This window comes from Drosophila biarmipes, unplaced genomic scaffold, assembly GCF_025231255.1.
Source record: "Drosophila biarmipes strain raj3 unplaced genomic scaffold, RU_DBia_V1.1 ptg000018l, whole genome shotgun sequence".
NCBI lineage: Eukaryota > Metazoa > Arthropoda > Insecta > Diptera > Drosophilidae > Drosophila > Drosophila biarmipes.
The window spans coordinates 297539-323667 of NW_026114536.1; the positions used below are offsets into that span (position 1 = coordinate 297539).

The 26129-nt window shown below is 39.7% G+C and overlaps 1 protein-coding gene across 1 annotated transcript in view; it reads left to right on the forward strand.

Moving 5' to 3' along the window:
• LOC108032861 (uncharacterized) overlaps positions 1 to 8084 on the forward strand; it is a 58374-nt gene extending 50290 nt beyond the window's left edge. Inside the window, exon 4 of the mRNA XM_044092617.2 lies at positions 4373 to 8084. Coding sequence (XP_043948552.2) covers positions 4373 to 4586 — 214 coding nt within the window. The 3' untranslated portion in view covers positions 4587 to 8084. The remainder of the gene's footprint in view (positions 1 to 4372) is intronic.
• The last annotated feature ends 18045 nt before the right edge of the window (positions 8085 to 26129 follow it).

Here is a 26129-nt window from a genome sequence, read left to right on the forward strand (position 1 = left end):
TAACGGCGATGGTTCCGGCTGGAGCCTGTGGTGATTTCTGGGGTTTGGGCGGTGTTGGTAGATACGGAGGTTGGATTGTCCTCGAAGTTGGCAACAACTATGGCTGCTCCGGCCATCGGTGTGCCTCTGCTACCGAGGACAGCGGCGGTGGTCCCGGGAACGGCGCAGTGGCTGATGACGGTGTCGAAGATGGGGACGACTTTGGTCCGAATAACTCTTCATACGTCGGTGGCGGTGTCTCGAACCTGAACGGTGGGAGGTCGTTTTCGTCACGTAGCCTCTCCTCGTCTGAGATGAGGATGGCATCCTCGGCGGGCTGTCTCGAGTCGTCGTCCCCGGAGCTTACCTCGACGACATCCCCTTCCGAGATGTTCTCGTCCGTCGCACCTTAAGGTCCGCTGTCGGTTCAGTGAACCGGGTTCGGTACCGAATCTTCATTGTCACGACGTGGCGAAGTCAGCGACTCCCACGGTGGCCGTGAAGGCGTCGCCTAAATGCGGGTAGCCCCGAATTGTAGGGTGATGGGCACTTCATCGTCTTCCAGCAGTGCTCCCATCTTGTCCTCGCACCAGAAAGGTCTAATTGGAGGCGAACGCTTAGGTCTGGCGACGATCGCTATCAGCGGCGTCGAGGACAAGATTACCGCCAGTGGAGCTTCGCTGTGGATGCGGGTTGTGCGGGGGCGGTCGATGGTTCTTCGCTGTGCGTGTGTGTAGCGACCGTGTTTGGAGGTGACCAAGATACAACCCCGGCAGCGATCGGGACGAACAGTGATCGTCCTATGACGGTGCGTCGTCAAGGCCGGCCGGTGGTTGCCTTAGCTTTGTCTCCAAGGATCGTCGCGCGTTGTTGGATCGTCGACCATGCAGTTGACTACGTTTACGGTTCGAAGTCGGTCGTGGCGTTATCAAACTCTCCTCTGGTGTATCTTGAAATGGACTCTTGATTACCGGAATGTAAAACGTGAGAATTTTCTGGGTGCTGGTCGTGCGGCGAGCGGCTCCCAACCTCGTTTCCTGTATTCCTCGGTCGTCCGAGGTTTTTTTTTGGCGGATGCTGGATTTCCGGTTATTGTGCCCGGGACGAGGAGATCCGATCGGGTATGTTTCTCCCCCAGTGGGGGGTGGGGAGGTTGGACAAATGCTCTTATCAGCAAGTGGCCCCGTTCTTCTTGGCCAGGGCACGACAGTGGTGGTCATCCTGGTCGTTCGCGGTTTCGCCGATTCGTTCTTAATCATGGTCCCTGTCGTGGTCGTTGTCGTCCTCATCCTGGTGGTATGGTTTCAGGTTGTTTAAAGTGGCGGTGCGACGGCGTCGGCTACCGGGAATCTGTAACCGGACGATATTCGGGGACGGGAATTTTATGACTCGGTACGGTTGTATTTTGCGGCCATTTTGTCGGCAAAACCCTCGGCGGCGTTTGACAAGGCGTGGCGACGTATCAGCGATCCTACTATGGTTTGCACTCCCGCTGCAGAATATAGAGTCTGTCTACTTCGCTGTGGCTCGTTCCGCGTTTTCCCGGGCGACCCTGAAGATTTTATTGAGCTGCTCACTCCTCTCTGTAGGTGGGACCTGCGCAGTTCCTCTCCCCTGCGTATCTTCGAAATACAAAGAGTTGGATAGACGTGGCTCCCGGTCCTGAACGAGAAAAGCCTGGCCAAATCCCGTGTCTTGCGACACGCTGCTCTTTACGGCCATGTGTTCTGCGGTGCGTCTCCGAGGCACTGTGCTATTATCGTCTTCACGGCTCGATTCGCCCGTTCCGTGGGATTCTGACGTGGCGCATAGTTTCTAAGGCGTGCGTTCTTCCTCCTCCTGGGCGCAGGCCACTGCGCCGATAAAGTTGTCCGTTCTTCTTTCGAAAGTCTGGAAACTTGCCGGGCTCCTCCAGCATTCGTCGTAGCATTTTGTTTATCTACTTGGTTGGGTTATAGTTTGATATTCTACTGGAAATGTTGCAGCTCCAATGCCCACCGAGCGATCCTGCCTTTGGGGTTGTCAATCGAATTCAGCCACTTTAGCGACGTAGCAACGCATCTTCCGGACGGCCCACACGATCGCCGGGCACTTCTTCTCCGTCACGGAATAGTTGCACTCCGCCGTGACGCCAGTTGTTGGATTGGGTAAGTACTGCCCCTATACTATATTCACTCGCGTTGGTTTGCACAAACTTCGCTTTGAGGTCTGGACATGCTAAGATCGGAGCTTCGGTCAGCAGGGTCTTCAATCCTTGAAAGGCCCCCTCCTGCTTCTTTGTCCACTCCCATTTCCAATCCTTCTTGAGTAGAGATGTCATCGGCTCGACTACGTCCGCAAAGTTGGAAAGGAAGCGACGGTACCAGGAAGTTCCCGGATGGCTGCGACCTTATCAGGGTCGGTTTGTATCCCGGCTTCGCTCATAACGTGACCTAGGTACCTCAAGCTTAGCTGGAAAAACTGGCACTTGTCTCGATTCAACCGTAGACTAGCTTCTCTTGCGTGTGGCCCCGATTACGATGATATCGTCTAAGTATGCGAAAGCACGCGGATCCATGTCCGGGCCGATGACAGTATTCAGGGCCCGCTGAAAGGTTGCCGGTGCCAAACGTAGGCCAAAAGGCATAACCTTCTAGTGAAACAAACCCCGGCCTGGAACTGTGAACGCGGTGTACTCACGGCTGGTTTGCGATACTGGAATCTTTCAGTACCCATTCTTAAGGCCCAGCGTGGATATATATCGGGTGCTGCGCAGCCACTCCAATATGTGGTTGATTCTCGCTTCGCAACTATAACTGTCGGCGCACTGGGGGGGCTATTCGATGGGTCGATAGGCCTGTCGCGAAGCAGCTCGTCTACCTGCTTGTCGATGACCGCTCTCATAGCCGGATTCCTCGGGTGGTACCTCTGTTTGATCGGTCGGTCGGTTCGCATAATGATAGTATGCTAAACTCCTATGAGGGTTCTAAATCGGGATAATTCCCGCTTAAGGAACTCCCCTATCCATGGTTCTGAGTGTTCCTCGGTGTGGTAATCGGAGCTGTGCGCAATACCCGTGGCAAATTCGGCGCTGGCGATTCCGCCCAATGGAGCGCTAATGGTCGCCGTTGTTTCCGGATGACTTGACTCCTGAAGCCGAACTCTCCTTGCTGCGCGGCTAAAAGAGTTCCGCTGGACGGCTGATACGTCAGAAGTGGGTGACGTAGTGGCCCAGGTCGCGGTTGCTCCCAATTCTGCGTCACTGATCGGAACTGCCGAGCTCCCGCGATTTCGACGCGCCCTGTGGTTACCGGGTGGTACCCGTGGGTTTGTGCGCTTGCGGTTCTCTGTAAGTGCCCTAGGAGCGATTTGTCGATTGTTTTCTTGGCGTACTTGTGGAGCCGTGTCTTGTCAGTGTTGGGGTTGCGCCCGTGAGGTTGTTTCGCCGTAGTTCTCCTGCTGCTCTGTCCGCGTTCGTGGGGCGGCTTTGTCGTGGTTCTTCTTTCGCTCTGGCTGCGTCCGTGCTAGGCCTGGGTTCATTTCACGGGGCGCCACAGATCTGGTCCTGGTGGGGGGCCGCATGGTAAGGACCCGGCCTCCATATTGAAGCGTTGCTTTGCTGCTGTATAAGAAATCTATGCCGAGAAAAACATAATTTAAAAATTGTATCCTTTATGTTTTTTAACATATAACTTTTAATTTAATTTTATCAAAATCTGAGTTTTTGGGAAAATTATATAAAAAAAATTATAGCTCTGGTGTTATTTGACATAATTGTATTTTTAAGAATTTTGAATTAAATTAAAATTAAAAATCGGACGACTCTTACATCTTGTTGTCAAAGAAACGGTCAGGAAAATAATGAAATAACAATTTTTAAAAAAATGTTGATTTATCGTTTGTTATTTAAATTTTTTTTACTCTGGGGTATAGAATATTTCAACTTTTCAGAACTACGAATTTAATTATACACAAAAATCTGAACACTATAATATTTATCCCCGTTACTCGTAGAGTAAAAGGCTATATAAGATTTGAAGAATATATATTCTTGATCAGTATCACTAGCCGAGTCGATCTAGCCATGGCCGCCTGTCTGTATGTCCATATGAACTGATATTGTTAACTAAAAGATAGGACGTTGAGATTGGGCATGTAGATTCTTGAGCTTCTCGCAGCGCAAATTTGTTCTGCTTGGGGCGGCACTATAGGATTAGTGCTACTGGGTGACTTTCTTTCGGTTTCCATCTTACAAACCTCTCGTATGCTTAAGGAAACTAATAATCAAAAGAATTATTACTGAAACAAAGTACCATCGTTTGCTTAATGTTTTCCATTGTTATAATATTTTTTAACATCGATTAACTAACTACTGCAACTAATACAAGTTTCTAATAATTACGTTATTTTGCAGTGGAATAAACTTGGTTCCTGTTATGGATTTTCTTGGAATCGCGTCACCCACGGTTGCGGAGAAGGTGGCAACAGGAAGCACGTTTGTTGTGGCCTACGCCGTTCATAAAGTATTTGCCCCGGCAAGAATTAGCATCACATTGGGTGCCATACCGTTTATTATACGCTATCTTCGATCTAAAGGATTAAAATTGCCGAAAACCAGGAACACTTAGCGCTTTACAAGTCCTATATTTAATACACAATACAAATGGAGCTTAAAAACTTTAAATGCGTTTAATGACATATATTATTTTCAATTTGATTTACCATATAAAAAGGTCATTATGAAAAAAACAAAGAATTTTTTTTTTTTTCTAATTTCGTTCGTTCTAGTGTTTTTGGGGAATTTTCTCTTATTTATAAAATCACACCTTTATTTTATTTATTTGCAAAAGGACAGGCTTGAAGTAATAGAGCAAGGCACTAATCTAATTTTATTTAAAACAAGGTTCAATGACATTGACGAGAGTGGCTTGTAATATGTCTAAGTTCATACGAGGGCAGTCCGATAAGTACTAAGTCTCACCGCCCGAGCGTCACTATCGCAAGAGAAATGTATTATCGTTTAGTACATTCTTGTAGACAACTACTGTCGAAATTTCAGACGAATCAGACTCGTGGTTTTGTTTTGACTGCTTGTGGAGTCGGACGTGTGTGCGGATTTTAGAAGAAAGGAAATAGAGCCATATCGGTCTGTGATTCGATTCTTGTTTTTGGAAAGGGGAAATTGCGCACCGAAATCAAAGAACGCTTGGATGCTGTGTACGGCGACTCTTCTCCTTCGATGGCGACCGTTAAAAATTGGTTTAACGAACTTCAACGTGGTCGCACCTCGGTTTTTGATGAGCCACGCCCAAGTGCCCCGAAAACGGCTACTACGGAGGAAAAAGGTGACAAAAATCCACGATCTCGTATTGGCAGACCGCCGGTTGAAGATACACGAGATAGGTGAGACAGTAGGCATGTCAGAAGACCGCGTGGATTATACCCTGCATGAAATCTTGGGCATGAGAAAGCTGTCGGCGCGATGGGTGTCGCGTACCGTGAGACCTCTTCAAACCAGTGTTTGCGCTGTTTAAGCGCAATCCGAAGAAGTTTCTGAGTCGTATCGTGACCGTCGACGAAACATGGATCCATTGATCACACCAGAGACCAAGGAACAGTGGACTTCACCAGGCCAACCTGCTCCGAAGAAGGCGAAGACTATCGGCCGAAAAGGTGATGGCCACAGTTTTTTGGGATTCACAAGGTTTGATCTACATCGACTACCTGGAGAAGGGCAAAACGGTCGCCTATTCGCCGCCGAATTGCAGAAAATACGGCCCCATCCAATTTAACGAATTTTGCTACGAACTGCTACCCCATTCACCATATTCTCCAGATTTGGCTGCGTGTTACTTCTTTTTGTTTCCAAACTTGAAAAAGTCTCTCGCTGGACAGAAATTTGCGTCGAATGAGGTCGTCGCCGCCAGAGAGGCCTACTTTGCAGACCTCGAGAAAACGTATTTTTCAGACGGGTTAAATAAGTTTGAGCATCGCTGGGTCAAGTGTATCTCGCTAAAAGGAGATTATGTTGAAAAACAAATCGCCACATTTCCAAAATTTTCGTTTTTCGTTTTTGACGCTTAGTTCTTATCAGACCACCCTAATTACTTGTCCACGACGACAAACAAGGAGCCAACGCTCAGACATTACTCAGTTCACAACATATAGATCTGCAAGATTTGTTACCTAAAATATAATTTTTGGGACGGTAGCCGTTTTTAGGAAATGGAGCCCAAAACACGGCACAAAGCTATTTCTTAAGTATGTGCGTGACTTGTCTACAGCGCATAAGGAATATTGTGATATTCTGTAAACTTATTATTGTAGGGACCAGCCGGTCAATTACAAACACGTCGCGCAGTAATAGATTGAATCTTATCACAAGGAGAAAACATATCTATCTATCTATCTAAATGAAATATAAAAATCCGGTGGTTGAAAAACAACTCGATAGAGAAGATAGCGAACAGCAGACTAAGATCTGTCCTGACAAGGAAAGATCCTTTCAACGAACTTAACTTTATGGATCACAAAATAAAAGAGCCTGAATATACATGTAGGCAAAGCTATTCTTTAAGAATGTGCATGACTTGTCTACAGCGCATAAGGAGATTGTGGATATTCTGTAAAGGTATTATTATAGGGACCAGCCGGTTGTAACTTATCGCAAGGAGATAATGAAATGTTGTTACTGATTGAAATACCTGGAAGCGGAGGAAAAATAGCAAAAGCTCTATTCATGTACACCAGTTTTTGAAACACTAATGGAGGTATATCTAATGTAATTACAAATCGGCCATCATTACCCATTGAAAACGATCTTAATATTGCCGGGGAACTGCTGTTCAAAGATCCTCACATTCGGCAACCCGGACCCATTACCCTTAATTTAAGGGCTGGTCTCTATCCCTGCCTTTTGACCCGTTAACTTCCTAGACTAGAACCTAATATTTTTCTAGGCTTTGTTATGTACTCACAGATTTACTCAAAGAAGAAACCTTCTGTAATACGAAAATAAAACATATATTGAAATGAAATATGAAAATCCGGTGGTTAAAAAACAACTCGATAGAGAAGATAGCGAACGGTGGACTAAGTTCTGTTTTGACAAAGAAATATCCATTCAACGAACTTAACTTTATGGAACATAAATTACAGAGTCTGAATATACATGTAGGCAATCAAGATTTATCAAAACTGACCCAATCGAACCAGAATCAACCGTTACAAGTAATGGTGTTTTGCAACTAACTGATGTACATACATACATACCATTAAAATGTGATTCCAATCTCATTAATATATGGTAACATTTTTAATTGCAAACGGCCCATATACTAATGACATGCCATATGCCCAATTTCATCAAGAGCAACATTTCTGTCCACACATCAATGCCGAAAAAAGGTGCGGTTAGGATTGTATGCTTACTGTACAATTTGGACAAGGCTAACCAACATCACGCCTTAATTGAAGCTACCTTTTAACAGGGAGAATGTGGGCACCAAAAAATTGCTCAGCAGGACCAGAATAAAAAATGCTGTTGAGGAGACGCGAAGTGTCTCGGTGCGATGCTGGCCGTCACCGCGTGAGTGCTCAGGTTTACTCAAACAAAAAACCTTATGTAATACGAAAATAAAAACTATTTTGAAATTAATGATAAAATCCAGTTGAAAAACACAACTCGATAGAGAAGACAGCGAACGGCAGAATAAGGTCTTTGTCAAGACAAAGAACGATCCATTTAACGAACTTAGCTTTAATGGATCATACAATAATAGAACCTAAATATACACGTAGCCAATTAAGATCTATCAACTCTGACTCAAACGAATCAGAATCAACAGCTACAAGTTGCAACTAACTGATGTACATACTCTAAGGGATTTAACTATAAAAATATGATCCCATTCTCATTTACTTTAACTTTTTTATGACATTTCTAGTTGCAAACGGTCCTTATACTAATGACATTCCATTTGATCAGTTTTTTTAAAGGCACAACTTTTAGTGCAAGATATTAAAAATTTTTTTTTTCATTTGTTTCTTTTATTTTTTAAATTAAATGCATAATATTTGAAGAATTTTGTGTCAAATTTGAAGTCAATAAAAGCTAAATTGTCGGAGTTATGAGTATTTTTATTTCTTCCGGATTTTCGATTTACACTGGACTCATGTTTTTAAAGTCGATGCCCATCATAACTTCAAAACTACTACACCGACCCTTTTTAAATTTCAAACACTATTTCTGTACATAATTTACTAGGTAACGCTATTAAATTTTTGTTTATAATTTTGATTTTACAATTACAAAGTAGCCAATTTTTTTTTTCCAAAAATTGGGTTTTTCACTTCAAGTCTTGAAAAAAATTACAAAATTGAAATGAAAAAAAAACCTCAACAGCGTTACCTCGGACCAACTATAATGTAAGGAACTTGTTTTTTGAATTTCTGATGATCCGTCACCGAGTTGTGAGGGGCACCGCAATTTAACTTTTTTTCGAGAATAGGCCGTACAATTTCTACCGTTGCCATATTTTCGAATATTTCTTTGTACAAATTGGATAAGACATTTTTCGAATGTCATACTTTAATGTACCATTCGTTGAATAAATACATTTAAAAAAAACATGGTATTGTTCGTATGGTTTTACCAATTTTTTGTCACAAAGGTACAACAGATCGCGTGACCCGGAATCAAGGATATACGGAATGAGGGTGATGAAATTAATGAGATTTACAGAGTATTCGGAAGAAGCCAAGATAGACCGAACATATAAGAACTGTAGGAACTAAATAAAAAAATACACAAGACGAGCAGGATTTAAAACACTGACGGAAGAAGATCGAAATAATATAGGAAAAAAGTAAACAATAGAAAAAAGTAACAATATCAAGAAATATACATTTGATGCGGGGGAACGGGGCATACATCAAAAACATGCGGTAATCCACCGAGGCTTTGGTATGCGGAAAAAGCATAACAAGAACAATAAACTGCTGCAAATCTTTGCCGGAAAACGGCATAGGCTGGCAGCTCAGGACCTAAATTAGCATCAGAGGTCAAACTTAGGGTTTATGTTACTGGCTGTAGTAATAATCTAAGTAACTTCTGGAAGATAGAAAGACGAAAAGCTGTACGATTACTTCAACATATTTTCATATTACCTGACACGATTGCAGTGAAATAAGCATTCAAAGATTCTCAATCTAATTATAAAAGGTAATTGCTCCAAATTTATTTTTATTTTAAATATAAAAAAATTTTGCTTCTACATATTTTAGATATGGTTATTATTAAATTTCTCTTGCGAACGGATCTGGACATAAATAAAATTATTATGCAGCATTTCCGACATGCCAAGGACTGTGATTACAAGCGCTCAAAGACCTTATAGAAAATAAATTCAAAATATTGCCGAACATGTAAAAACAAGTTTTTTATTCAAGATTTCTAATGGAAAAAGCCTCTTTTGGTATCTTCTACAAGACACTTCAAAAAGAGTCACCGAAGTTACTTCCCGAAGTGTCGCCGAAGTGACTCCGAGAAGGGCCGCCGAAGTGAGTGGGAGTGACTTCCGCGATCCGAATACGATATCGCGGACAATAGTTTTCATCTTTTAGAAGTCACTTAGAAGTGTCTTCCGCGATAGAAAATGCTTGCAGGGTTCCAATGTACGCCTTCTTCCTCGCCTGTTCGTTGTTCTTTTGCTCTCTCGATATTCTCACTCACTTCTTTTCTGACGTTGAGAGCGTACGGCTCATAAAATCTAAGTGGGCATTAATATTTGTTCATTGCGGTTTTTCTATTAAGCAGACAAACCGCATTGAACAAGAATTAATGTATTACTTATTTATTAACAATTAAATCGTAAATCGTAATGCGTTGATTGTCACAATCTAAAAGTGTATAAAAGTGAAGAAGTGATATTTGTGTGTGTGCATACAAATATGCAATTCTACATATGTACATACGAGTATATGTACATGCGGAGCGGTCTATGAACAACAAAGAGCGGATACTGAAACAATGAAATTATTAAAATTTAATTGTTTTTTGTTTAGTTTTTGATAACGCTGCCACAAATTCGCTAAACAACATTTTTTTTTATTTTCCCTGAAGAAGCACACATATATTTAACCAATTCGCCTCGATCTTTCTAGAGACTCATCGAGAAATTTGCCGCAAATCTCCGCGTGGCGGTGGGTCAGTGTTACCAGACAGTGCTGCTGCTGAAAGACTACTTACTGGACAGTGTTGAGAAACATTATTGCTGTTGGAAGTTGCTGGCTGGTGTGGCTGTGAAAAGTTGCTATAAATTGTTGCTGTGAAAAGTTGCTGGAAATTGTTTCTGAGGAGAGTCGCCAGGTAGTTGTTGCGTTGCTGTTGTGTTAGAGAATCTTACAATGGATAAAGGGAAAATAAATATAAAACCGTTTGACGGTGTCAAATATTCAATATGGAATATGGAATATGGCATAATCTCTTGAGAATCTCTTGAGAAAAGGCAGAACGAAATGCAAAACGTTTAATAATTGAGTACTTAAGTGATGAGTTCTTATCTTTCGCTAGCAGTGAAAGCACTGCAAAGCACATAATTGCAATTTACGAGAGAAGAAGCTTGGCATCGCAACTATCTCTGCGAAAGAAACTTTTAGCCATGAAATTAAATGGTGACACTTCACTCCTCAATCATTTTAATTCGATGACCTTATTACTGAAATTATCGCATCAGGAGCAAAATTAGATGATATGGATAAAATTTGCCGTTTACTTCTAACTCTTCCACCCAGTTATGATGAAGTTATAACGGCAATAGAGATTATCTGAAGATAATTTTAAATTAGCTTTTGTAAAAACACGACTTCTTGACCAAGAGATAAAGCTTAGGTATATTAGTAAGGATACAAGTGTTAAAGTCTTGAAAGCAGTAGGTAAAAAGGAGTTCAAAGGTAAAAAATTCCAAAATAATCTAATGCAGAAGTTCAAGAAAAAACTGTTCAAGCCAAGTTTCAAACCGAAACCAAAATGCTTACATTGCGGTAAGCCAGGTCATTTAAAGAAGGATTGTTTCTTTTTGAAAAGGCAGCCAAATCAGAATTTTAATGAAAACAAAAGAAAGGAAGAGCAGGCTCAATCTGGTGGTGGTGTGCAGTAGATGTTATGTATTCAATATTTAGATATTTACATAAAACTTTGATTACTGAATTCTTGTATTCTGTTCCTATATCCGTAATGAATATATTTTATAAACCGTACTTTAGAATAAAAGATTCGAATTTTGCTTTTGCTACGGTTCTTGCATTTTTTTTGGTATTGGAATGGCAACAAGGTATTTTGTTTTGTATCGGAAGGCTATATCATATAGCTGCCATAGGAACGATCGAAAAATTGGTGGGAAATTAATAACATATTATAGATTTGGTGCTTTTTGACATATGTATAACTTTCTAAGCTTGGAAATAACATTTTTTAATTAGTTCTGAATTTTGAATTTAATTTTATCAAAATCGGACGACTATATCATATATATCATAGAGCTGTCATTGAAACGATCGAAAAATTGGTGGGAAAATAATTTGTAAGAAATTATAGCTTTGGTGCTTTATGGCGTATAACATTTTAAGCTTGGAAATAACATACTTTAATTATTTCTGAATTTCAAATTAAATTTTATCCAAATCGGACGACTATATTATATAGCTGTCATAGGAACAATCGCAAAATTGTTGGAAAAAAATTATGAAACAAATTATAGCTTTGTGGCTTTTTGACATATTATCTTATAGTATAGGGAATATAGTTTGTTATATATTTTGAAGAATTTCAATTTCAGTTTAATAAAAATCGGATTCCTCTAACATATAGATGTCAAAAAAAGGGTCTAAAAAAAAAGAAATAATTTCTTTTTTAACTTTACTGAAGTCATTAACAATCCTGAAAAATTTCACATGGTGTTACTAAAGTTGATTAATTTAAGAATTGATTTATAAGTAACTGCAAGGGTATACAAACTTCCGCTTGCCGAAGCTAACTTCCTTTCTTGTTTTATGTTAGATTCTCGCTAACTTTTTTCACACTTTTTATACCCGTTACTCGTAGAGTAATAGGGTAAAAGGAAGCGTTTTCGACCCCATAAAGTATATATATTTTTGGTCAGGATCACTAGCCTAGTCTATTTAGCCATGTCCCTCTGTCCGTATGAACGCTGAGATCGGAAACTATAAGATCTAGAATATTAAGACTTGGCATGCAGATTTCTGGGCTTTCTACTCATCGTAAGTTTGTTTTAGCTGGGTGCCCACAATTCGCAAAAGTCTGTAGCACCTACAGATTTTATGAAAGACAAACAACTTTAACTGAAATGTATTTGTTTCATCAATACCTGTCGATTGGCCCTCTCTAATGACCATCGATGCCCAAAACTGTGAGGCCACAGTTGGAATGCCAGATTTTATTTGTCTCATCAATACCTGTCGATTGACCCAAAATAAAATATTGCCACGCCCAATCTAAAGCCCCCAAACCGCTAGAACGTTTAAAACTGTCTGCCGACCACATAACATTTAACGAAGTAGTCGGTTGGTGGCGCTTTAAAATATTTCTTTGCTGCTTATAAGTCTCTATTTTCATTTCGCTCCCTCAAGCTGAGATACGGGTTTATGATAGTTGAGGCACTCGACTATAGCGTTCTTATTGGTTTTTTTTTTTTGAATCAGGAAAATGTTTTGGGATACCGTATGATATATATGGAAAAAAATAAAGGAGATTTTTAGAGAAAAAATTTCATAATTTCAGAATATATTTAATAAAATTATATAAATTAGATATAATTAATGAAATTGTAAGGTTTTAATCTTCAAAATAAAACAAATATTAAATGAAATTTAAAATTTATATGTTTTGCGTATTAAACATTTTTAATCTGTCTTTATGTACTACCTGCTGTTTTTATACCCTTGCAGAGGGTATAATGTTTTTAGTCAGAAGTTTGCTACTCAGTGAAGGAGACGTTTCCGACTCCATAAAATACATATATTCTTAATCAGCGTCACAAGACGAGTCGAACTAGCCATGTCCGTCTGTCCGTCCGTCCGTCTGTCCGTCCGTTTCTACGCAAACTAGTCTCTCCGTTTTAAAGCTATCGGGCTGAAACTTTCCGAAAAGTCTTCTTTCTATTGCAGGTAGTATATAAGTCGGAACCAGCCGGATCGGACAACTATATCTTATAGCTCCCATGGGAACTATCTGGGAAAAAATTTAAAAAAAAATTATATCTTTCGTGTTTTCTAATATATACCTTTCTAAGCTGGGATATAACATTTTTAAATTAGTTCTGAAATTCGAATTAAATTTTATCAAAATCGGACGACTATATCATATAGCTCCCATAGGAACAATTGGAAAATTAGTGGTAAAATAATTATATCTTCGGTGTTTTTTAACTTTTAACCTTCTACGCTTGAAATAACATTTTTTATTTAGTTTTGAATTTTGAATTAAATTTTATCAAAATCGGACGACTATATCATGTAGCTGTCATAGGATCGAGCTTTAGGATAGCTTTGGGGCTTTTTGACATATTATCTTATAATATTGGGATTATAAATTTTTATATTTTTGAGAATTTTGAATTCAGTTTAATAAATTTATTGATTATTTTTTATAACTGCAAGGGTATACAAACTTCGGCTTCCTTTCTTGTTTTATGTTAGATTCTTAATATTATCATTTTTGTTAATTTTGATTTCTACGTAAAATCCTAGCTACTAGTTATCTGACTTATGACCTATTTCATTTAAAAAAAAAAAACGGTATCTTCTTTTTTTATTTTAAAAATTTTATTTTTATTTCTTTTTGCCTTTTTTTTATTTTGTTCAATCGTTGTTCGTGTTCTATATTCGTTAAACGTTCTGTGGTTTCTTTCTAGTCTGGTGGTGGTGTGCAGTAGCTGTTATGTATTCAATATTTAGATATTTACATAAATCTTTGATTACTGAATTCTTGTATTCTGTTTCCATATCCGTAATGAATATATTTTATAAAGCGTACTTTAGAATAAAAGATTCGAATTTTGCTTTTGCTACGGTACTTGCAATTTTTTTTAGTATTGGAATGGCAACAAGGAATTTTGTTAGGTCACAAATTAGTGTAACTGCATATTCATTTCCTTGATCTGATTTAGGTAATGGATTGATCGTTTTCACAACACTCTATCAAATGCCTTTAAAGGTGTTTCTGTAATAGTCACGGGATTTTTTGTATTTTTTGTTTTTTGGCATTTAATACGTGGTTTCACGTGGTTTGCAATCACGTTCATTAATATTTTATTGACCATATTTATACCCGTTACTCGTAGAGTATAAGGCTCTTCAGTGTCGTCAACTGGGTGGAGTCCTCCAGCTGGGATGGCCGCCTGGTCCTAGCCGTTTGTGCTGACATTGCCGTGTATGCCAAGGGTGCAGCGCGCCCAACTGGCGGAGCTGGTGCAGTGGCCATGCTGGTGTGTCCAAATGCGCCGGTGGTCTTCGATCGTGGCCTGCAGGATGCAGGCCATTGAATTTAACCCTGGAGGTGTAAAAATATATAAGAATGGTAAATTGGTCTTTTACAATGTAACTATTATAAAATTTCAATTTAACAGTAAAATATTTACGTATAAAATTTCAAATATTGCTGAGTATCGATTATTAACATAAAATATTAGGTCACATAAAAGTAGAAAAATTTTTAGAAATAAAGCAAAATAGTCTTTTTGAAGATACTTATATTTTAAGCAATATTGATTTAAACCGAATTATGTAAGGTTTTATAAATGTGCAAGCAATTTAAATAAAAGTTTCAAAAATTTTAAAGTAAGGAAAATATTTCACGACCTTTGATTGTTGTCCATTCTGATGTTTGTGGTCCAATAACACCCTCTACCATTTATAATAAAAACTACTATGTAGTTTTTATTGATCAGTATACACATTACTCTGAAACCTATTTAAAAACTATAAGTCGGATTGTGTTTTCCTGTTTCAAACAAAGCAAGGATCACTTCAATTTAAAAATTTTGAATTTGTATATCGATAATGTAAGGAAATATATATCTTATGAAATGCGTGATTTCTGTGTCAAAAAAGACATCAGCTATCATTTAACGGTTCTTCATACTCCAGAATTGAATGGTGTATCAATAAACACTCAATAAACATTTTTGGCGTGAGGCTGTTTTAACAGCAACTTATTTAATTAACAGATCCCCCACTAGAGCATTGCAAAAGTTAAATAAAACACCATTTGAGATGTGGCATAACAACAAGCCAACGTTAAAATATCTGAAGATAATTGGTTCAACGGTATAGCCTTAAATAAAGTACGAAAAAGATAGTTTGACGAAAAGTCAATTAAAGCTATATTTGTTAGATATAAAGCAAATGGTTATAAATTGTGGAATGAGGAATCGAGGAAATTTATGACAGCAAGAGATGTTGTGGTGTTTGAAATAATCATGCTAAAATTAAGAGTTTTATATTATGAAGATTCTGATGTTCAAAGTAATACTGTTGAACAAAATAATGAATCTTTAATTAATAAAAATGAAGAGTGGGATTTTCCTTTTGTGGAAAATAATGAATCGGTTGATTCCACTTATCTTGAGAATGCCGATCCAGTCGTTGAAACTGGTGATAAACTAAAAGAAAATAAAAAGGAAGAATAAATCAGACGTAGTGAAAGAATTTAATGTAAACCCAAATACTCAAATATGCTTAAATTATATTCCTATACCTTTGATGAGATTAAGATCTTTCTGGGAGAATGCTATACAAGATGAACTTAATTCTCATTTTCAAATTAATACTTGGATTTTAGTGCATAAGTCAGATAATAAAAACATAGTTTATTGCAAATGGGTATTTAGTATTAAAAAAGATGAATTTGGAAACTTAGTAAAGTACAAAGCAAGACTTGTAGCGCGGGGCTTCACTCAAGAATATATGACTGATTACGATGAGACATTTGCACCAGTTGCACGAATTTCTAGTTTCAGATTTTTGTTGGCACTTCCAAATTAACACAATTTAATGGTTCATCATCCCAAATTACGGGAAATGGAGAGGTTTGTTTTATTCAGTCACATTACATTTGGTGGCACTACAACACGTGTCGGGTTTTGGCCGACCTCAGCGTCTCCCTCCACGCGCCTCTGCTCCTCTCGCGCCTTCTCCAATCGGAAATATCCAGTGCAGTCAGGTTCTCCTCCACTTGGTCTTTCCATCGGAGGTTTGGTCATCCCCTTCGTCGTCGCACGTAGTCAACCCTCGCTTCAAACACCTTCTGAGCTGGAGATTCTTCATCCATACGCACAACGTGGTCGAGCCAGCTCAGACGTTGTATCGTGATGCGCGTCCACATCGTCATACAACTCATCCGAATACGAAAGTCGTCCCCAATCCGAACGGGACCAAAGAACTTGCGAAGAATTTTTCTCTCGAACACTGCAAGCGCTGCTGCATCTGTCTGTGATATTACCCACTTCTGCGCCATATAGTAGCACGGGTAGGATGAGCGTCTTGTAGAGTGTTAATTTTGTTCGGCGAGAGAGGTCTCTATTGCACAATTGCTTACTCAGACCAAAGTAGCACCTATTGGCAAGTGTGATTCTTCGCTTGATCTCCAGGCTGACGTCATTTTCGGTGTTAATGGCAGTGCCAAGGTACGTGAACTCCTTGACCACTTCGAGGGTATAGCTGTCCGCTACCACATGGGAGTCTAGGCGCCGCGCCTCCCTGCTTGTCGACAGCATATACTTCGTCTTGCCCTCGTTTACCTCCAAACCCACTTTTGCCGACTCTTTTTCGATAGCCGAAAATGCAGCAGTGACATCACGCTTGCTGCGGCCAATGATGTCCATATCATCGGCATAAGCAGGGAGCTGGACACTTTTATAAAAAATAGTGCCAGATCGATGTACACCGGCTTTCCTCAGAACCCCTTCCATCACGAAATTGAAAAGGTCGCACGACAGGGGGTCGCTTTGTCTAAAACCTCGAACGGTATTAAAAGGTTCGGTGAGGTTCGTTCCTACCTTGACAGAGCTGATGGTGCTGCTCAATGTCATTCTGCAAAGACGTATTACCTTTGCAGGAATACCGAACTCAGTCATGGTGGCATATAGGCGTTCCCTCGTCGGGCTATCGAATGCAGCTTTATAATTGACAAAGAGATGGTGTTTGTCAATGTTATTCTCGTGGATTTTTTCCAGGATTTGGCGTAATGTGAAGATATGGTCTATGGTGGACTTACGTTGGGCATGCTTTCTTCTAGCTATATTTTGCACAAGAGCTGATGCATGCACCTTATCAGCTCTTCGCCGCCGACCTTGAACAACTCTCTAGGCAGTCCATCAGCACCGGCTGCTTTGTTGTTTTTGAGCCGCGTTATAGCGACTCGGACCTCGTCATATCCACATTGTCGTCGATTGGTGGTATCGGGCTGCTTCCTCCAACGGCGGGATTGGTGCCGTCATCGCCTGCTAGCAGCTTGGAGAAATGTTCCCTCCATAACCTCAGCATGCACTGCGTATCCGTAACCAGATTTCCATTTTCATCCTGACAGTTAGATGCTCCGGTCTTGAACCCTTGTGGCAGACGGTTGACTTGTTGGTAGAATTTTCAAACAACATTCCTGTTTTGTAACGCGACGCGACACTCTTCGTCATACCATTGGTTCCGTGTGGGTGGGCGCTTGAACCCAATGGTTGTTTCAGCAGCAGCTCGCATGGAGTGGGATATGTGCGCCCAGAGTCTGTTGGCGTCAACAGGGAGAGTGATAGGTTGGTGGAGCAGTTCCGAGAGGTGAGTGGAGTATGCTATTGCTGTCCGTTGTGATCGCAGCGTAGTGACGTCAAGCTTTCGTTGCGTGATGGCGTATGTTTTTCGCTCGGCATAGTCGCATGCGTATCTTGGCTGCGACAAGATAGTGGTCCGAGTCAATGTTGACTCCACGAAACGTACGTACGTCCATCACGCTTGAGGCATGCCTTCCGTCTATCACAACGTGATCAATCTGGTTGCGCGTCTTTTGAGTAGGGCTCAGCCATGTGGCCTTGTGGATGTCGAGGTGCCGGAATCATGTTTCGCGCCGCGGAGAAGTCAAGCAGCCTGAGACCGTTGTTCGAGGTGGTGTTATGGAGGCTGAATCGACCGACGGTGGGGTCAAAGATGCGTTCGCGACCGAGCTTTGCGTTGAAGTCCCCTAGGATAAGCTTCTCGTCGTGGTCTGGACAGCGGTCGTATGTGTCCTCGAGTCTCGCGTAGAATGCATCCTTAACAGCATCGTCATTCTCCTCCGTCGGGGCGTGCGCGCAAATTATGCTAAGATTAGAAAACCTAACTTTGACGCGGATTTCAGCCTGCCGTTCACTCACTGGGGTGAAATTGGAGACGTGGTGGCGAAGTCTCCGGCTTACTATAAATCCGCATCCAAATTCGCGCCTCTCCGCAAGGCAGCTGTAGTAGATATCGCAGTTTGCTCGCTTGGAGCAACCTTGTCCTGTCCATCTCATTTCCTGGATGGCGGTAATGTCAGCCTTTAATTTTTCGAGGGCATCCGCCAGTTGGATAGAGGCACCTTCCCAATTAAGGGTTCGGACATTCCAGGTGCATATCCTTAAATCGTAGTCCTTTTTCGTTTTGCGGTGATCGTCATCATATGGGGGATCTTATCCGAGGCTTTCGATTTGGTCTTCACTGGGCTTCTTTTTTTCGAGGCGGGCTCCAAATCCTGCGCTCAACCGTTTAACGTCCAGATGACTCGCTGCACACATTAGCTCACTATCTAGCGGATGCTAAGATAGCTACCCAGGAGGTGCCACGTGGAGGCTGTGGGTCAACTTGCAATTCTTCGAAAAAAGAGACCGCACTGGCGGCCACCAGTTGACCGCGATCAGAAAACTTTACTCTGTACGAATAAAAGCCATCCCATTCCGTTTTACTCAGTCAGAGTATATTAAAAATGTATTGAGAAAAGAAAGTTGAGCTATACGGCTCTGCAATCAGAAGAATTATGTGATGCACCGTGTAGAAATTTAATTGGTTGCTTGATGTACATAATGTTATGTACACGGCCCGACTTAAGTACTTCAATATGTATTCTAAGCATATATACAAGCAACAACAATAAGGAACTATGACAATGACTTAAAAAGTTCTTAGATATCTGAAGGGAACTTTTAATCTCAAGCTTAGATTCAAGAAACTAATTTTAATAATATTCTTACAGGATATGTAAATTCCGATTGGGCTGGAAAAGAAATAGAAGAAGTACCACTGGGTATATATTTAAAATGTTTGAAAGTTGTTTGATTTCATGGAGTACCATGAAGCGAAAGTCGGTTGCTGCTTCATCTACTGAAGTTGAATATATTGCCTTACTTAAAGGTGTAAGAGAAGCAATTTGGCTTAAATCCCTGATTAATGAGCGGTCGATATTCAAACAAAGTGCAAGTCTTGTTTATCTTTCGAAAGGCTTGTTGAAGAAAAGCGCTCATTTTGTATGCATATCAAAAATATTTTAGAAGAAGGCGTAGACAAGCATGTAGGACCGTACCCGGCTTGTAAGCCAACGAGTGATAAATTAGCAAACGACTGAATGAGATCTCTGTCAATGAAGAAATATTTATTTGCTTTGTCATCTTGATTCCTTAAATAAAAATATTGGTTAATCTATTGTGGTTAAGGTCTTATTATTTTTTTAAAGAAGTGGTTGCGAGGCTTATAAGAAGTTTAACCGCGCGCTACATTTCCAATTTCAAAGTCGATTTATTTGAATTCAATGTCTGTTAGTTTAAGAGAACTGTTAATTTGTTTAACACTGCTAGTCAGTGTCATCATTTTATTTATAAAAACTTAAGAATGTAAGAAGAAGAAAGTGATGCCATTAGAAGTTGAAGAGCGGCCTGTCACAAGTGTATAAAAATTTTAATAACTTGAATAATTGTAAACTCATTTGAATTTAAATAAAGATTTTAGCTATCTGTATGCTGTGAACCAGGACTTCAAATAAGTGAAAACCCTGTGGACCGTAAGTGTCCCAACATTCTGAAATACTTTGCCATCTGCAAGAGTCGGTGTCAAGGATGCACGTGCTTTCGGGAATGCATTCTTTGCTCAAGGGTGTAAGAGAGTGAGGACAGAGTATACACGATAGTGGTCATAGAGAGCCAAATTTGCAAGTTTCGACGACTTTGGCTGGTGAACCGCACATGAGTTGTGTAGTAGTACTTGTACAAGAAGTGATGTCACAAGTGCGAAATGGATGATGGAATAGGACGCGGATCTGGTGAACAGTATTCACATACCGCGATTGGGGGAAGGATCACTTGAAAACGCAGGATGCAGCTTCACTGTGCCAATTACAGGTTTTAAGGACGAAAATGTCAGACACACAGTGATTCACTCGAACCAGTTTGTGTCGCTTGAGAATGCGAGCACACCGAAAATGTTTAATCATGCCGGCTACGATGCTTTACAGCGTGGCAGCAGTTCACACAACAAATGAACACGTGCAACATGAACTCGCCACCCATCAATGCACAAATATATGTACATCAAAATTGTTACTAGCTGGCAACGAAAGCTAAAGCAAGAGCCACCCATAAAATCCAACAATTTTGATTCAGTGATTCGACTGGCACTGGCACTGGCAGCGATTTGATTGCTACGTTGCCAAGATCTTAAGCTGGATTGGGGTAAGCATCACTTAGCAGCTGGTACCGCCAATTTGACAACTTTTGACAAGTGGTTCTTTGGTATAGCGATGTGCGCAACGATGCAACCCTATAAATGTCACTCAACGAAGATAATTAAAAGTGGAAGCTCTTTAAATGACTGCACGACATGCTAGGAAGCAATGACGACGGCAAGTCGAAGGCAAGCGTCACAGAAGAACCTTCTTCATATTGTGGCTGCGACCATGGTCTGCAATATTGAAAAGGATTTTTATCCATGTCCATCAAGTCGAGAGTGGAATTTTTTAAATTCAAACGACTTTATTTTTGTTGTTTTGGAAAGCATGTTGTCCGTAACTGCTGAGTGAAGAAACTTTGCAACCTAAATGGATGTAAGTTACCGCACAACGTATCATTGCATTATCCGAATATTGAGACTTAGAGCGAAATTCGTAATGACAAGAAGGACAGTCCTAGAAAAACAGGCGAGTCAGAGACCACGATTTTCTTTCGTGATAAATCTAATTTTGTCTAATTTTGACTAGCGACGTGACTCAAAGCGAGTCAAAGTCGAGAATCGTAAGCGTCAGTGTTTCCGCTGAGTTTCGTCCGGAAGTAAGACACGTACTTAAAGTTGTGGACCCATGCATGCTCGGTGCTATCGAAAATGTTAAAGTCAGCGTTATTATCACCCCACCAAGTTTTCAAGTTCGTAGCGGTGTTGTATGTACACAGGGAGCTTTGCCGCGCTCCAATTTCAAAAGTCGATTTATTAAAATTCAAAGTACTCGTATGTTAATTTTAAATAAAATGGTAAGTTGTTCAACACTGCTGGTCAGTGTCATCTCTTTATTGTTAGTATTGGAAATCTAAAGTATGTAAGAAGAAGAAAGTTATGCTTTTAGAAGTTGAAAAGCGGCAAACCACAAGTGTAAGAAAAAGTGTTAATAATTTGATAATTTTTTTTGTACTTATGTGAATTTAAATTAAAATTTCAGCTAAATGTATGCTGCGAACCAGAGAAGGAAATAAATGGAAAACTTCCAAGACCGTGTCCCAAAAAGCGTGGTCAATCAAAAAACACAATCTATCAGGTTCTTCAAGATTTTATATGTTAGGCATGAATTGCACAATAAAGTTTCGCAGAAAAACAGGCATTGATCTTAGCTCGGAAGAACTTTGTTTTTTTTGTTTCAACGGTTCGTCAGTCAACAAATTCTACAACTTTTGCTATATTATGGCAGAAATTATATTGAATAAATAGTTTTGGCTTTTAAACACAAAACATCCTGTGGGAAATATTTTTTTCTGGACTGTCGATAAGTTCTGATGACCATTCTGTTATATTAAATACGATCTACTTGAGTTCAGGGATTTGCATCGTTTTGTGTTTTATATCGTATATGATTTTTTTAAAAATATCATGATGATATAATAATGATATTTAAAATATCGCTAGGTCGATGAAATTTTTTATAGTTTCAAAATATTTCGATTTTAATGGGAGAGATATTCTAAAAGTCACAGCGCCCAGTACCCTTAATATGTTCAAGAAAGCAAACAATTTTCTTAATCAATCTTACGCAACACAAGATTTTAAAAATTCAAAATTAATGTATGGATTCTTTATATATTTTGATTCAATAATCTTGAATTTGGCCAGAAAAACGGTCTCCAAGAAAAGGATTTATAAAACGTTTCTTTTGAAATTTAATATATATTAATAATAATTAATATTATAATTTTGACTCCCACTGCAAAGCACTGCAATGCACTGAATTCTTTAAAGTTTTATGTTACGTACGTTATTTATGATTTTAGATAGTTTCCATATTGACATGCACAGAGCTCAAAAATCCTTAAATTTAAGGCAATTATGGTGTATAGATTATCAATTTGCAAATTTGTTTCGTTTTCAATACAAATACGGGGATGATATTGGGAATCAGCAGTTGCGGTGCACGATTTAGGGTCCGGCATTCGTTCGTCGGCTTTGGAGTGAAGGTCTTGCGCCTGCGGACTCGCATACTGACTACCCATTATTAGAGGATAGTTAACTTAAACGGAAGAGAACGATAAATAAATTCAGGAATAAGTGTTACAGGGACAGAAAAGTCTTAGAGAAAGTTAGCTATGTAAGTCCACGGATGGTATTGTGGTCGCATATAACCCTCCCAACCTATGATCACCACCTTAAAGCATGGCTGCGGTGATCGCTTCAATTCCTACGACCGAGAAATCACCAGCTTAGTTCAGTTCAACGTTGATTAGAAATCCATGGATATATTTCTGTTCGCCAAGCTAATTATTTTCCATTGATAACGATACAAGTGATACCAAATAAAAAAAACTTTGAGTATTTTGACAATAAGATATAGGAAGATAATAATCATAATTTAACAATGTGCATCTGCTTTAAACAAGAAACAACTTAAAGAAATAGTTCTAGGTTTCCCGTATTATATTTGTTCTATCCATCTTCTTGATGGGAAATTCTCAGTTTTCAGGCAAGTAGAGACTTTAAGACTCCAAAATCGGCGATTTTAATTTATATATCACTTTATTGGAAAATGGGAAATTGATTCATAGAATATGCTAATAACTCATGGTGTTCTATGGTGCGGATCGGCGAGAATTGTGTGTAAAATAATAAATGTATATGATTAGTTAGGGTAACTCTCGGCCTTAAATTACTGCTTCTCGGCGAGCATCATCTTCAATCTTTCAAGTCAAATGCAATTGCACTCACTTTAAAGTTTCTCCGCTGGCTGACTTTTATGGCTGGCTGCCACACCCATTGCCAAATACCTCTCTGAATAGAGACGTCCGTCTCTATTTAACGTTAAAACTAGGTTGAACATGCATAGGTTCGCCAGTCGCCAAAGGCGCCGTTACAATTATTATTCTGAATTCTAAAAATATGATGAAAATGCAACTCTTTTCTTTATGAAGGGATTCAATTAGGCGTGCAATCTCAACAGTATGATTAATAGCATCCAATTTTAATGGATCCCAAACAACCTTTGGAATTTAACTTATATCTCCTACATATGGTGATGATAATACTTTTTCACTTTAAGATTGAAATTATGATGACAAATCAAAATCTTATCATCCGCTATAGCAGTACAATTTGGCCTATTCGCACTTCGGGTAAGATGCACTTGACTTCGTGAGGTAGTAAATCCTCCAGTAAATTGGTCAAATCAATAAACTGCGCCTTTGTCGGCCATTTACAGCATCACTGACTTTCGTTTCCAACAGAAATTTTAAGACAGCTGTAGTGCATTTTGTGTTGGAGTTTTAACACGCACCAATTTCAAGTCAAATGCAATTTCACTCACTTTAAAGTTTCTCCGCTGGCTGACTTTTATGGCTGGCTGCCACACCCATTGCCAAATACCTCTCTGAATACTGGATGCCACTCAAAGATACGAGTATATATTTCGATGGATCCCAAACAACCTTTGGAATTTAACTTATATCTCCTACATATGGTGATGATAATACTTTTTCACTTTAAGATTGAAATTATGATGACAAATCAAAATCTTATCATCCGCTATAGCAGTACAATTTGGCTTATTCGCAGAATTTTTAAAGTGGGCGTATTAGTGCCCGATTCCTGAAAAGGACTTGGGCCGAGGGAGAGTCGTCCAATTTTCAGGAACTATTTTTGCCGGCAGAAGCTACATCTTATTCGGGTCGTGGGATCTTGGTAAGCACCTCTCCACTTCAACATAACGAGAATATATATTTAAAGTGCCTGGAAAATAATATTAGTGCATAAAGTTCGTCAGTCCACACTGCCCCACAAGCTCAGCCGTCGCTTGATCCCAATACGATCGGACTGTGTTTCGGCAATATTACCTTCCCTTCACACATTCGTGTGCCAATGGATAGTCGCGGGCCGCGCAACACGATCCCCTAAGTTTCGTCGAAAGTTATGTCATTGTTCTGGACCTACTCCACTTCTTGCATCAGCATACCCCCTTGTTAAAGTTCTAGCTCACCATGGTTTCAAATTCTCTTTTACATTATAAATTTATTGAATATCTATGTATGTCGGCGAATGCCGTGGCCACAAACATCCCCATATGTCGTCCTCCCTTCCTTCTGTGACTATAATGGCAAAGAAGGTCCGACACATGCAATTTTTTCGAGCGATTAATGTCCTCCAAGGGCTGCTGGATCCTATTGTCTGATCCTGGATTCTCCCCTTTTTATAATCTCCTAAGGTCATTTATACCCTCAACTTAGCTGCCAGTTTGGATCGTATAAACTAGGTGTTCCCACCTAGGGTTACTATATCTCGGTATCCGATATCTTTGGAATCAACGGCCGGCTGTTGCACTTTGCCAGCTACCGGTAGATTGATCGTGGCCGTTGCTCTGTCAACGCGACACCAGTAAATTGCTTAATTGCAATTTCTTTTGACTTTACTAGCCTGAGTCTGACTAGTCAAATACACCTTCCTCAGACTAATGATTCATTGTTGAATCTTTCTATATGGAGTGCGTATGTAAAAAATTCCAAGGCCAATTTCAGTGGCAAGTTCTATTTTGTTGGCGTTTTTATACCCTTGCAGAGGGTATAATGATTTCAGTCAGAACCCAGTGAAGGAGACGTTTTTGACCCCATAAAGTATATATATATAATCAGCTTTTTGAATAAAAAATTTTAAGATTAAAGTAAAAAGTAGATTTTAAAAAAAATTTGTCCAATTCAATAAATTTCGAAGTAATGTATCAAACGGCATTTAAATTACATTTCCATTGATGCCAAAATTAAACGAAGCAAGTTCATGTTACGAGTATATTAAACATTTGTTTCTTTCGATTTGTGCAGCTGCCATACGAACGATCGAAAAATTGGATGGAAAATATTATGAAAAAATTATATCTTAGGTGCGAAGCTTGGAAAAAATAATTTTTTTATTAAATCCGGATTTTATCAAAATCGGATAACTATATCATATAACTGTCATAGGAGCGATCGGAAAATTTGTGGGAAAATATGAAAGAGTTTATAGCTTCTGTGTTTTTTGACATATTATCTTATAATATTGATTTTTTTAGGAATTTCGAATTAAATGTAATAAAAATCGGACGACTCTAACTTACATATAACTGTCAAAGAAACGAAAATAAAATACATTTTGTTTTTATGTCACTGAAGATAGCAACAATCCTTAAAAATTTAACACGGTGTTACTAGTTTTTATTATTATACCCGTTATTCGGAGAGGAAGCGTTTCCGACCCCGCAATGTTTATATATTCTTGATCAGGATCACTAGGAGAGTCGATCTAGCCATGACCGCCTGTCCGTTTGTCCGTATGAACGCAAAGATCTCGGAAACTAAGAACTGAAACAGTCAGGCATGGAATGCAGATTCCTGGGCTTCCTGCGCAGATGAGTTTGTGTCAGATGGGTGCCACGCCCACTCTTACTC